The sequence below is a fragment of the Oncorhynchus nerka genome, unplaced genomic scaffold (genome assembly GCF_034236695.1).
Source record: "Oncorhynchus nerka isolate Pitt River unplaced genomic scaffold, Oner_Uvic_2.0 unplaced_scaffold_73___fragment_2___debris, whole genome shotgun sequence".
Lineage (NCBI taxonomy): Eukaryota > Metazoa > Chordata > Actinopteri > Salmoniformes > Salmonidae > Oncorhynchus > Oncorhynchus nerka.
The window spans coordinates 70-14,570 of NW_027039942.1; the positions used below are offsets into that span (position 1 = coordinate 70).

General features: G+C 45.7%; 1 protein-coding gene across 1 annotated transcript; it reads right to left on the reverse strand.

The window, feature by feature from the left end:
• Positions 1 to 557: 557 nt before the first annotated feature.
• Positions 558 to 12,999, reverse strand: LOC115133507 (cyclin-dependent kinase 15). Its single transcript, XM_065015564.1, has 11 exons — positions 12,548 to 12,999; positions 11,056 to 11,196; positions 10,187 to 10,281; positions 8,408 to 8,487; positions 8,049 to 8,206; positions 7,761 to 7,884; positions 7,247 to 7,367; positions 5,929 to 6,022; positions 5,535 to 5,598; positions 2,211 to 2,259; positions 558 to 878 (listed from the first exon to the last, which is right to left on the reverse strand). Exons 1-11 carry the CDS (start codon positions 12,740 to 12,742, stop codon positions 692 to 694), a joined length of 1,308 nt encoding a protein of 435 aa, XP_064871636.1. The 5' UTR covers positions 12,743 to 12,999; the 3' UTR covers positions 558 to 691.
• Between the last annotated feature and the right edge of the window lie 1,502 nt (positions 13,000 to 14,501).

The following is a 14,501-nucleotide window of genomic DNA, read 5'->3' on the forward strand; positions in this document are numbered from 1 at the left end:
TAATACATTCCTACATTTCACTAATATCTATCCTAGTACTCCCTGTACTCTTCTTCTGTTCACTGAATATTATTTCTATGGCCTTGAAAAACACATCTATGTTTAAACCAAACCAGGCAGACTGTCAGCGGGATAGACAGACAGGTGGAGAGAGACTTCAAATGCAACTTTGCTTACTTATACATGCATTCTCCTGATATATATATATTTAGCCACCCGAGAGCTGTGGAGACAGTCTGATCTTTTCAAAGGAGCCATCTGTGCTCACAGTAGGAAGCTCGTGTCTTTAATCATGCGTCGGATGGGTAGACTGTTTAAGTGACAAACTGCACTGGAGTTTAGTGCAACGGAGTGCCAATCTCTCTGACTGGGAGGGAGAAACAGAGAATATTGATGGGGGGAGTCAGAGGAGGGAAACGTATGCACATGAATACGTACGCACACGTACAAACACATGCTTAATCTCCCACGTGTACACACAGACACACACACACACACACACAATGCATCACGTGACTGTTATTGCTCTGACAAAACACACGTTCTTATTGCATTGATAGATTGATATGTTATGGGTTTTATTGAGGTGTAGTGACACATACACACACACATTATGCATCACTTGACTGTCATTACTATGACAAAAAAACACAAATTCATATTGCATAGATAGATTGATATGTTATGTGTTTCATTGATGTGGAGTGACACACACACACACACACATACACTCACTGTCTCGTAGCTGCATGATGGGGGGCGGTAGCGTGTTGAAATAGGGGTGCTGCAGTGCATCCTGGGCCGAGATGCGGTCTCGTGGGATGGTGATCAGAATCTGCTGGGCCAGGTCCTCTGTCTTATAGGGCAACTGGGACAGTCTGAGGGGGAAGCAGAAGGGACTATAAGAGACACACACACACACACACACACACACACACACACACACACACACAATAGATACACATACTTTATGTAAATGATTTTACATCCATAGCCATTAGACATATAACAACAACCCAGCTACACTTCTCAGTCATTTGCATTAATTCAACTCAATTTTCTCTACTGGCGTGCATAGCTCTGTACCCCCCCCCCCCCCCGCTTTGTGTGCCTTCTCGCTGTCCTACCGAAGCAACTTTTATTTCACAATGTAATTATCTGCTATTTCTGTGTGTGTTTTTCTGACAGTGTCCATGTATTTGGAGAAAAGAGTGTTTGGTCCCAACAGGGGGTCTAGTTAATTAAATCCATGGCTAGAACAAGAGAGAGAGGGGAGATGGGTGGGGGGAGAGGGGGGTGGGCGGGGGAGAGATGGACTCCCATTCAACCATCTTGAAAAGACCTGCATTAAAAATCACACCATAACTCCCCTGAGTCTCGCTCAAACACCCGTTTTCCTTTTTTCTCTCCCTGAGCCTCCCCCTTTTTTCCTCCCGCTCCCCCCTCTCTCTCTCGTGCTGTCTCTTTCTTATCTCCCGTTCTCTCTCTTTCTCTTCCTTATTCACTGTCTCTCATTTAAATCCATTAGATCCATATTCCTAGTAATGTGTTTCCCAATTTCAGTGTGATTTCTTTCAGACTAGACTGCATTAGTGTGCTATAGACTGTTGAGTGGGTCTCATATTTGTTATGACAGCGAGTCAGCGACTACTCCAGACATCCTAGTCTCCCATAACCCGACTGTGTGTGTGTGTGTGTGTGTGTGTGTGTGTGTGTGTGTGTGTGTGTGTGGTGTGTGTGTGTGTGTGTGTGTGTGTGGGCCCCTGTGGGCTGGTACAGGAGCAGAGCTGTGTTGGGTCAAATGTCATCATGTTGGGAGGAAGGGGGAGGAAAGCGAGAGGAAAGCGAGAGGAGGGGGGAGATGCGCCTGGCCAGACAAAGAATCCCCTGTTACCACAGGGCTAACTGCCCACCTCTGGACCACCCTCACCTCCCCCTCCCCAGCCGGAGGCAATGGAATGGGCAAACACACGCGGCCGTCCAAAACAGAGCTGTTCCATCTATAATATGTACACATGTATCCAAACTCTACCTCTACAGTCACTTATATGCTGGAGCAGAATACTATTTGTATCGAATGTTCACATTTGAGTATTCTGAGCTACATCATTACAAACCTGCACGACTTAAACAGATCTGCAAGACATACTAAACACATTCGCAAACTCAAGAGTACTGACAGAACGCTGAGCAAACTGATTTCACCGTACCTTTTCCAAACATTCCTGAATTGCTGGGGCGCACACGGTTGAAACCACTCTGTAGGAAGAGGAGAGCAGCACGAGCAGGTTAGTTAGGAAATGTTTGGCCTGCAACTATGGCTGCAAAGGAATGCAAGATGGAACAGTGAGGTGGTCAGCCCACGGGACACTAAAAAACATATCTGTTTAAACTTACGGTAAAGTAGACCTGTTCTCTTTGATGATTAATGCTACAGCTATGGTATCCTGGAGGGGAGACTAAGTGAAACATGCTTTGGCACTACTGATCGCAATTTGTGGTTTCTGGGCCCTGGCGTAGAGTTTTAATGAGAGTGTTTTAACGGTTGGATAGCCGATGCTTTTGGACAGCCCTGGTGCTCCATGATGAATTAATAGTCAACCGTGGAGATGAAACTGTTTGAAAATAAAAACACATTTTTTAAAAGAAATGTATGCGCTCAGTCTCTCCTGCAGGGTGCAACGGTGCATAAGCAAACATACATTTTTAGACAAGCGTTCTCTATAGTACGGGCTAGCTATCGCTTTCCCCTGGCCAGTCAGGGCACTGAAGGAATATTTCCCCAATATTTTCCCTCTTCCCTTCTTGGCCTCTCCCTGTTCTGTGCTGGCCACCCGCTCTGCCCTGCTGAAAGCTGCCTAGGCCTTCATCTATTGGTCCATTCAGCTCCCACATCTGGAGAGGCCCAGTGGTGCCAGCAGCAGTCAGGGGGCCAGGCAGGGAGCTAGCCAGGAGGGAGAGAGGGGGGGAGGAGAGGGAGGAGATACCTAGCTAGGGTCATTCCCACACAAGGGGGGTGTCCTAAAACACCACAGTAACGTGCATGTGCTCCCACACACACACACACACACCCCCACCCCACCCTGCTGTTTTCCCCCTATGTCAACTCGTTCGCCATCCCAAACACAGCAGATACAATATGTTTGAGTCTATAGCTGTCAGACACAGAGGTTCTAAGTCCAGCCATCCTTCATGCCCAGATTGCCACCCCCACACAGACAAGGCATAGAAAGCTGTCTGGCTCACTCTCTTTCCTGTGTGTGTGTGTGTGTGTGTGTGTGTGTGTGTGTGTGTGTTTGAGTATCAGAGCAAGTGAGCGGGGTTGAACAGTTGGAAATCCCGCTCATTGCTGGAGTTGGTGCTTGCACACTGCTCTAATGCTCCATGGGCTTTCATACTGCTCAGCTAAAAACCGCTCTGGGCTCATAGGGAGAGAAAAAAGTCACACCAAATTCACTCCATTCATTAAAATCACGATTTAACTAACACCCATGTATTTTTGTGACAACCTGGACCTACCAATTGGGTTTTAAGTATTGAAATCAAACCAAGTATTTGAATAAACATGAAGAGGTGAATGTAAGAATGTCATATTTAAACCGCATATAAACACTATAAATAGGTCAGGAGACAGACAGGAAGCCTAAGAAGGAACTCAAATGAATTATATCGGCTATATTATTTCAATGATTTCAATGCTATATCCTACAAAAAAAATACATTGTGAAGCATCTGTGAGTGCGACACAATAGGCTGTTAGGGACATAAAGTGCTCAGCATTTAAGTAACATTTTGTTGTATTAAATCATTTATAGTCTATAAATTGTGCATATAGGCTGTGACTTAGAATGAAATACAAATTAAACAAAAAATGAAAGCATTTTTGCACTGAGCTCGTAAAGTGAGCGCTACCGGAGCGAAATTGGAGCGGGCGAGAAGACCGACGCTCCAGTCTTTGAGAATCTCGCTCCACGCTCCAGTCAAATTGGGCACGCTCTGCTCCTCGCTCCGCTCCAGCTCCACTCCGCTCACATACTCTAGTGTGTACAAGCATCTGCCTGACTTGTCTGTCTTCTCATCTCCCAGCCTCACCGCTCTGTTTGCTTTACACATATTTTATACAGAACGTTCTCTCTTATACTGCCAGACCTTTCTACTAGCCCATCTTCTCTCAGCATCTCGTCGCCCCCAACCAATGTCAGAGCCCTTATTGAACTGCATGGGGCAGCGCAGACAGGACCCACTGTGTAGTTTGGAGATTCATCTATGCATTTATTCAGCATTTATGAATCTTATGTTTATTTATTCATGTTTGCTGAGGAACTTTAAGACTTTAACAGTCTGAGGTTTTGAATTCCTATGGGTCTTGTAGGGGAGGAATTAGCAGAGACAGAGAGTAACCCATATTTTCTGCAGCTGCAGCACCACACACACACACACACACACACACACTTGTATAACTAACCTTGTGGGGACACGCAATTCAGTCCTTCAAAATGCTATTTTCCCTAACCCCAACGCCAAAATCTAACCTTAACCCCAAAACCTAACCTTAGTCCTAGCTCCTAACTCTAACACGAATTCTAACCTTAACCCCAAAACCTAACCTTAGTCCTAGCTCCTAACTCTAACACTAATTCTAACTTTAACACTAAACCCCCTAGGAATAGCACTTTAACTTGTGGGGACTAACCAAATGTCCCCAGTTGGTCAAATGTTTGTTTGCTTACTATTCTTGTATAGTATAGTTAAACACACACACACACACACACGTGAAATATGTCACCCTCGAACTCCCTTTGTAGCCCATTACTGGAAGAGTGGGAAGACAGGCTGACTCAGGTTCAACTCAGCATGACGTTTAGATCTCAGGGTTGGATGGAAGAGTATAAAAGACTAACAAGTACACACAGCTGGGTATGGTGTCGTTGAGCGTGGTTTACAAGGTGAAAGTGAGAGATCAGCATAGGCAGGTCAGAGGAGTAGAGCTCTGTCCAAAACCACACAGTATTTAGGTCCATTTGAAGGTCTTTGCCGTTCCTGTCATCATTCTCTCTCAGACCGAAGAGTTAACTCCCACACATAGCCTTCACACGGACTCCTCTCGCAGGTGTGTTTGTAGGCCACACGTCATGCATATCAACTCTCTTGGGCCACAGTGCTTTAGGAAGAGCTTTAGAAAATACTCTCTTCCCACAGCCGTCTTAAATGCCACGAGTCTGGAAAGCAAACATAGTACCACAGACAAATAGACCCACAGTCCCATGCAACCACAATAAAAATGTATCTCATTGACTTCTGCTGCCCCCTAGTGGTTAGGGATGAGCCACACAGCAAACCACGAGACTAGTCTGCTGTGGTTTATGTCGAATTTATTACGTGTGTAGATTAGAATGTAGATTACCCAAACTAATCCCTCCCTGACCTTTCTCTGACCCAATGGGAATGACTGTATTTTCTCAGCAGCACATAGATTGGATTATTGTAATAGTCATGAGGGCGGAGGAGGATGAAAGGGATGAAGAGGTTCTGACCTGGTCTGAAGTTGGGCAGCTCGTTCACTCCTGGCCACATCTCCTCAGTCGGGACCCCTACGACCTGCAGACAGACAAAAAGGGCCCAGAGTGAGAAATCAACCGTCATCTCTACTAGTTTTTATGGATCTACACTCTTAGAAAAAAGGCTTCCAAAGGAGTTCTTCGTCTGTCCCCATTTGATGAACACTTTTTGGGTTCCAGGTAGAACCCTTTTGGGTTCCATGAAGAACCCACCGTAGAAAGGTTCTACCTGGAACCAAAAAAGTGTTCATCAAATGGTTCTCCTATGTGGACAGCCGAAGAACCCGTTGAGGTTCTAGACAGCACCTTTTTCCAAAGAGTGTAGAGAGGACGATGCCATTGAAAAGAGTGAAAGGGGGATCCTACTCACAGCCCATATTTTCTGCAGCTGCTCAAAGACGTCTGCCACCCCTGGAAAGGCTGGCGTTCCCTGGAGCATCTCAATGAAGATGCATCCAGCTCCCCTGGAAGACAACACAGGATTGAGAGAAGTCATTTAAGAAATCAGTGAAAAGAGAGAGGACGGGACATCATTCTTCAGCACCTCATAAATCGGCACAATAAGTGAACTACTTTGGTAAAAACCAAGGGTAGGTTTTGTATCCTAAGCAGTCTATTCATCGAGGGCAAAAGATAGCGTGGAAAAAGGGGATGGATTCAAAAACGTATCCTTGGTAAAATATTAAAACCATCCAAAATATACAACACAAAAGCAAATACCTAGGTTATGGCCAACCCATTTGACTATTGCTGTTAAAATACTACCCTGTTGCTACATTTCTCTTTGTATTCAAAGTCCTTAAACAACATGTGGTCCCAACCTCTTCTATTTGGAAAAGGTCAAATAGAAACCTGCCCAGATATCATTAACATTAATGCATTATACCAACGCTTATGCTATTCATTAGTACAAAATTCCTTTAACTGTGGGGGGGATATAATATTTTGCTTAGGAGAGCAACTCTAAACGTTTGATTTTCAGTATGGCACCAAAACATCGTTAGACGAAGGCCAAGAGGTTAAACTCTTCTGAACACGCAACATTCTCTGAGCCAACCTGACGTAACTCACTCTGTTGGAGAGTACTAATGGCAACACTAATGACAGCTACTCTAACACCACCACTGATGCCGCTCTCAAGACAACCGGGAACTGGGAACTAGGAAATCTCAGCCTTCAGTGCGTTCAAGACAACCGGGAACTGGGAACTAGGAAATCTCAGCCTTCAGTGCGTTCAAGACAACTGGGAACTAGGAAATCTCAGCCTTCAGTGCGTTCAAGACAACCGGGAACTCGGGGGAAAAAACAGCTCCGACCAGGGAAAATCATTTTGAACGGTCATCCAACCCGGAACTCCAAGTCGGAAACTCGAGCATCTTTCTAAGCTCTGACCTTCCGACCTTCCGACCACTGACGTCATGATTTAACCACGGTTTTCCCCCCGAGCGCCCAGTTGTCTAGATAACACCATGACACAGTGGTCTAAGTAGTTATATCATCTCTAGAACAGTGTGGTCCAGTGGTATTCTGGTGTTATTCTGGTTCAGTGCTAGTGGGTTCAGATCTGTCTGCCCAGTGGGAAAAAGCTGACTGAAATGACGTTATTGCAACCTTGCCTGCAGGGTGGTTGGTTATGGAGGATGTTCAGACCCTGTCCAGATATGTCCAACTATGTCCAGTCCACTCACCAGATGTCCAGAGCAGTGGAGTAATCAGTGGAACCCAGGAGGACATCAGGAGGCCGGTACCACAGAGTGACCACCTCAGACGAATAGGTCTGGCACGGGATGGACTTGGACCGGGCCAGCCCTAGTGGATACAGACGGAACCATATAGTTATAACATGAATACAATACCACATAAAACATAGACATAACACCACCTGTATACATGACCAAATGACACATTATAAAGAGAGAGTTATTAACAGAGCTTCACCATGTGGAGCTAACGTTACATATGTGGGTTAGTTTGGGGACTGTACACTTTCAAGAAAGAGTGCCAACATAGGTTTCTTCAGATGATAGCTGGACAATGGACTAGCAGGAACTTCAGAGGGTGTGGAGGGGTTGGCTAGGGTTAGGAGGTTGTGGGTTAGGGTTGAAATGGGATCTGGACACGAAGCTAGGATTAGGGTTGTGGTTCAGACTAGGATTAGGGTTGAACCGGAATGTGGACATTAAGCTAGGGGTTTGGGTTTACCGAAGTCAGCCAGTTTGAGCTCCCCCAGGTAGCTGATGAGCAGGTTCTGGGGTTTGAGGTCCCGGTGCAGGATCCTCCGACCGTGGATGTAGGACAGACCCCGCAGTAGCTGGAACATGAAGATCTGATGGACATACATACAGACAGGCACACAAACAGACATGCAGGAAGAGTATGGTCAACGGTGAACAATTAAAACAATTGAAAAAACAAGAGGACAGATTTTCGGGTGAGAGGGAAAAGGTATGGTATTTGTTGAGGTTATGTTTCTCGAAATATTGAACTTACCCTGACATTGTAGGAATGCAGGCCCCCTGGGTGCTGCGTCATATACTCAGCCAAGTCTGTTTGTACGTACTCAAAGACAAATGTGAGTGCCTCTTTGGTGTGGATGATGTCATGGAGCAGGACAATGTTGGCGTGTTTCAGGCCTTTCAGGAGGGAAGCTGGACAGACAGACACAGAGCTAATACCATTTCACTTTGTTCACAGTGGGAATGGAATATGATAAGCACATGCAATTCTCCTAAACATGCTAATGCTAACATGACTTGACTTCAGTTCATCTTCCGGGGGGTACTCTGAGACATCGAAAGGATCAATCCTGTTTTGCATGCACAGCATGTGCCTCCTGGAAAAGCTCTCACCCTCCCGGATGGCAGTGAATGGCACGCCTTCTTCAGTCTTCATACGGATCACCTTCAAGGCCACCAGGTGCCCGTTTATCCTGAGGGCAGAGTAGAGGAGAGTAACAGAGAGAGTGAACTCCCCACAGCTCAGTTATGGTGAGGAGATACAGGCAAATACAGTCATCAATTATAATTTATAATGGAGAGATACAATTCATGACCTCAGTAAATGTCAATGAAAATCTCAAACGCACCTCGCCCTCCATTGCTGCCAACCAATTAAATCACATCTCCTACCCGACCGAAATACTCTTTATCTTAGTGCAGCTGTGGCTTTTGGCAGCTCTCTGCCTGGTCTTCTGGAGTCTGACTTTATGTGTTAATAAAGCTCTCTGCCTGGTCTTCTGGAGTCTGACTTTATGTGTTAATAAAGCTCTCTGCCTGGTCTTCTGGAGTCTGACTTTATGAGTTAATAAAGCTCTCTGCCTGGTCTTCTGGAGTCTGACTTTATGTGTTAATAAAGCTCTCTGCCTGGTCTTCTGGAGTCTGACTTTATGAGTTAATAAAGCTCTCTGCCTGGTCTTCTGGAGTCTGACTTTATGAGTTAATAAAGCTCTCTGCCTGGTCTTCTGGAGTCTGACTTTATGAGTTAATAAAGCTCTCTGCCTGGTCTTCTGGAGTCTGACTTTATGTGTTAATAAAGCTCTCTGCCTGGTCTTCTGGAGTCTGACTTTATGAGTTAATAAAGCTCTCTGCCTGGTCTTCTGGAGTCTGACTTTATGAGTTAATAAAGCTCTCTGCCTGGTCTTCTGGAGTCTGACTTTATGTGTTAATAAAGCTCTCTGTCCTGAACACTAGCATAACGTCACCAAAGATATATATAACTAAAGCAAGACAGACCACAGGCTGTCGTTTCAAATGGGAACAAATGAGTCATAGTGGGCGGAGCAAGGAGGTGGGCAGAGCCAAGCACAAGGTAGTGAGATCCTATTGTCACGTTCTAGCATACATTTGCATATTTCCATTAGGGGAAAGCCTACTCTGTGAAGTGCGCGTATGCAATAACTAAATAACTACATTTGCCTTCTAAACAATGCAGTTTTTAAAAACTTTGGCAAAGGGTAAAGTCTACAAAACTTAGTCCACTCTATTCGTAACAGATTATACTTTTGGGAACCATAAACTGTATTGAGATCAAATGTTTCATCGATGAGTAAAATAACAGAATGTCGGCCAAAATCCATCTCGTTCCCATCTTCTCCCACCGCCAGCCACTGGGTTTCCTCTCACTACCATATTTGGTAGTGAGTGGAAACGCCAAGCGGATGCTTCACATTTGTACATCCGGTGAAATATCTGTTCCATCTGTGACGTAACCTCTGGCAGCCTCGGCTGTGTTCTGTTTGACCATATAAAGTGAGACCACTGTGAAAGGCTTTATATGCTCTGTGCTCATTAGCGTAGAACCGTCCAATAGATCTTCACAAAAATGCATTGTCCTTCGTCAAACGAACAGCACAGGGGGCAAACAGGGTCAGTCAAATCAATACCAGCTGACATAGCGGTTTAGTTTGTAGGGATAATGTAAAATATGTGTCATAGACGAATGACTACACTGACCTATTGGACGTTGTCAGGGTGGGCGATGTAATTATTGAGCTGTTCATCAGTGTTGAGTTGTGGTAATGTCTTACAGCTTATAGCACCTGTACTGACTTCAGATTCCGCTTGCTCTTTGGGTTCAAGGTTCGGCTTACTGTATAAGCACTTGATGACAACTGATCGATTGATACTGACCGGCTGATTCCCTTGTAGACTGTAGCGTATGTCCCCTCCCCTATCTTCTCCAGGTTCAGGTAGGAGTTGGCTGTGCCAAACTGTAGGCCTGTTTTCTGTGAGGACGGACACAAGTGTGTTAGGTGGGGTAAGGTGCCGACCTCAAACATTTACAGTAAATCTTCATACTGACAGAGTGTGGTAACTGCAGGTACATTACAGATATAACCAGGTGCCACCTACCTCACCAAGCCTGATCCCAGATCTGTTTGTACCATCTTGCCAAATCCTAAAGCCATTGTCACACACCATAGTAAATCATACAGGTGCATCAAAGCTGGGACCGAGAGACTGAAAAACAGCTTCTATCTCAAGGCCATCAGACTGTTAAACAGCCATCACTAGCACAGAGAGAGGCTGCTGCCTACATACAGACTTGAAATCATTGGCCACTCTAACAAATGGCTCACTAGTCACTTTATTAATGCCACTTTAATAATGATGTTGACATATCTTGCATTATTCATCTCATGTATAAACTGTATTTTATACCATCTACTGCATCTTGCCCATGCCGCTCGGTCATTACTCATCTCATATGTATAAACTGTATTTTATACCATCTACTGCATCTTGCCCATGCCGATCGGTCATTACTCATCTCATATGTATATGTACATATTCTTATTCCACCCTTTACTTAGATTTGTGTGTATTAGGTAGTCGTTGGGGAATTGTTAGATTGCTTGTTAGATATCACCGCACTATTGGAACTAGAAGCACAAGCATTTCGCTACACACGCAATGACATCTGCTAACCATGTGTATGTGACCAATAAAATGTGATTTGATAACAGATCTGGGATCAGGCTAAACTTCCCAGTGCTCACCCATTGGAAGTCCTGATCGAAACTCTTTCCCCCCATAGGGTCACTGTTGCTGCGTCCTCTCTGGACCGTCAGCCTGCGGACCTGCAGCGTGTGAAACCAGTGAGGCTGGGGCTTGGAGTAGGACGAGTCTGCCTCATCCAACTGGCCAGGTGAAGGAGAGAGAATAGAGAGACAGACAGGAGAGAGAGAGAGAGAGAGAGAGAGAGAGAGAGAGAGAGAGAGAGAGAGAGAGAGAAAGACAGACACAAGAGGCAATATGAGGAGACTGTTGTGGGTTGAAAAGTTTCTCAGCCTCCCCACCAACTGTAGCTAACACAATGAAAGATACAGTGAACACTGAGCATACAAAACATTAAGAACACCTGCTCTTTCCACAACATATACTGACCAGGTGAATCTAGGTGAAAGCTTTGATCCCTTATTGATGTCAGTGTAGATGAAGTGGAGGAGACAGGTTAAAGAAGTATTTTTAATCCTTGGAGACAATTGAGACAAGGATTGTGTATGTGTGCCATTCAGAGAGTGAATTGGCAAGACAAATGACTGAAGTGCCTTTGCCCGGGGATATGGTAGTAGGTGCCAGGCGCAGTGTCGAGAACTGCAGGTTCCCCTGTGTATCAAAAATGGTCCACCCCCCGAAAGGATATCCAGCCAACTTGACACAACTGTGGGAGGCCTTGGAGTCAACATGGGCCAGCATCCCTGTGGAACGCTTCTGACACCTTGTAGAGTCCATGTCCTGACAAATTGAGGCTGTTCTGAAGGCAGAAGGGGGGAGGGGGGGTTCCTAATGTTTGGTGTACTCAGTGTAAAAGTCACAGTAGAGTACAGGACGTTTCAATGTGAGCTGTGCTGATACAGAGATCTGTGATGTCCCATGGGAACGTCATCCATCACCTCGCCACCGCCAGGGTCTACGCTATTCAATGGAATTGCTTTCCTCTGTTCTTGTCGACGGCACCTTTTCCCAAAATACATTTGTTAGACACGGCAGAATGTGTGGATTCTCTGAATGTTGTGGACAGGCGTGGGTGGAGAAAAAGAGCTCACATCCCTCCAGGGCCTAGAGAGACACGCAGCCCGCTGTTGTGATGACACCTCTAGTATTGTAACTGGCCATCTTGTAGCTTGTCAGCTAGAATACATTACCCACCAGCTTTGCTTCCAACTTTGACATAAAAACAAAAACTCACAAGCTAGCTGAAAGAATCCCCGGCTACCCCGAGAGAAGTGGAGTAGTGGCGCTTTCCGAGAGAGAATTCCCCGTCAGGAGCGTTTCACTGAACCTATTTGGAGATGTGCACAGGGCACACTGACAGACGGAGACATATCACTAAAGTCACCACAACATTGACATCATGACACTCAGTGTTAGTGTGATAATCCAAGGACACTGACAGTAATAACAGTGGCACCAGACATCACCCTAACCAAGTCTGCAGAATCAGACACACACACACACACACACACACACACACACGCTCACTGCTACCTCAGCAGATGGTAAGGACGCGACACTCCTGCTCTTTGGAGATGGGGGCTCCTCCATTCCCTCCTCCTCTTGCTCCTCCTCCATCCCCTCCTCCTTCCCTCTTTCGCCATCTTCTTCGACCTCAACACAGCACCAGCAGCAATTCCGGACACACACAGCAGCCATGGCCCTGACCCTCCATCTCAAATCCTCCATCTTCCTCCTCTCTCACTTCCTAGAAACTTTCTCTCTCCCCCCTCTCTCTCTCTGTCTCTCTTTCCTGTTTTCGGTGAAGCTCATATGACTAGCATGAGTCTGGCTCCAATCGCACAGTCCCATGACGCCCTTCCCTGTCCCAGTAGCAGACAAACAGAAACACCATGGACCTCGACCTAATTTGAACAAGAGTGTCCATTCAAGTCAGCACAAGCTGAGAGAAGAGACGACGAGTGTGTCCCGGTGTGCATGTGTGTTTGTGTGTGTAAAGAGAGGAAAGGGACAGAGAGGAACTCATAGAGGGAAATCTAATTTGAGGGTTATATACGAATTAACATTCTATTTCTGTTCCATTTAGGGGTTGGTGGAGGGGGAAGGGGTTCTGTCTCATTTCCTCTACACACCATTGGAGGCTTCTCCCCCATCTTCCTCTCTTGGATTTCATGCAATGGAATCCCAAATATGTGCACGGGGCATTCCGAATATAATACAGCGAGTGATTGATAGAATTCCTCAATTATCTCTCAACCGCCATCGCTCATTGCTCATCCACCCCTCCAGAAAGTCTCGACGTGCCGAAAACACAGTTTGAGGCCTAACACAAGCTAGCTCAAGACCCATTCCCAGCCTGTATGAGGGTGAGGTGTGAGGACTGAGGAGGATTGCGTGTGAGGGGAGAGACCAGCGGGTGAAAACAGTCTCCCACAGAGTCGCCATAACCTGACAATCTGAACCGCGAGCAGCTTTTATTCTCTGTGGTTCACTTTCCCCATTTTCTTAAAACAGGTTTTTATCTCCCTCAAAACATTTTCTTAACTGAATACAGTACATAACATTTCTGTGCAGGTTTTGGAGGACACAGGGCAGTTAGTACCATCACATAATGATGCTTTCTGGGAGTGAGTCCACGTAGGGCACCAGCAAATGGGAATTAGCTCCATAAAGAGTATAATTACAGTTTTAGTAGCAGAGGACAGGACAGAGCAGAATGTCGAGCTCAGAGGGGAGGCAAGGCTATTTTTGTCTCGCTTTCTTTTCAGAGACGTATAATGTAGAATCTCACGGTGCTCTTTCCGCTATGGGGGGAGACAGGACTTAATGGCCCTTGAAATGAAATGCCTCTCCAACTTCAACGTGACAGTGGGAGAAACGCTGAGTGGTGGTGGTGGAGTGTGTGTGTGTGTCTACAGCATCTCTCTATCCTCCCTCTCTCTCACTCGCTCTCTCTCTCTCTCTCTTGCTCCCTCTCCTTCTCCCACTCTTCTCAGCAGGGGGCAGTGTTGACTATTCTGTTAATCTTCTCTCTCCCCAGGAGCGACGGAGGACGCCAGAGAGAACCAGAGAGAAGGTTGTATGTCTAACTGTCTCAAACTCTTATGATACATAGTCGAATCTGACCCTTAAAAATAGTATTTCGTAAGTGTTTCGGTCACAGACAATAACATAGGGTATCTTACCTCCTCATATCCCAGCTGTCTTTGCTTCAGACCTGCCCGGAACAAAAGACAGAAAGCATGAACACTTGTTATTAAGGACACTTGCTCTTAACTTGGATAGAACACTTGTTCTTAACTTGGATAGAACACTGGTTAGAACACTAGGGCAGAACACTTGGATAGAACACATGGTTAGAACACATGGTTAGAAAACTTGGATAGGACACATGGTTGGAACACTTGGATAGAACATTTGGACCAAACAATTTGGACCAAACCATAAACTTTAAGATCCTGTGTTACAAGGATGCTACAATGTCTAC

What these genes read in the sequence shown, in the direction of transcription:
- LOC115133507 (XM_065015564.1), bottom strand. Translation starts at nt 12,742, where the DNA reads ATGGAGGATTTGAGATGGAGGGTCAGGGCCATGGCTGCTGTGTGTGTC. An exon ending in ATTCACTGCCATCCGGGAGG is followed by an intron (nt 8,207 to 8,407) that starts GTGAGAGCTTTT and finishes CTGTCTGTCCAG; the next exon opens with CTTCCCTCCTGAAAGGCCTG. An exon ending in TCCACTGCTCTGGACATCTG is followed by an intron (nt 6,023 to 7,246) that starts GTGAGTGGACTG and finishes GTTGTCTTCCAG; the next exon opens with GGGAGCTGGATGCATCTTCA.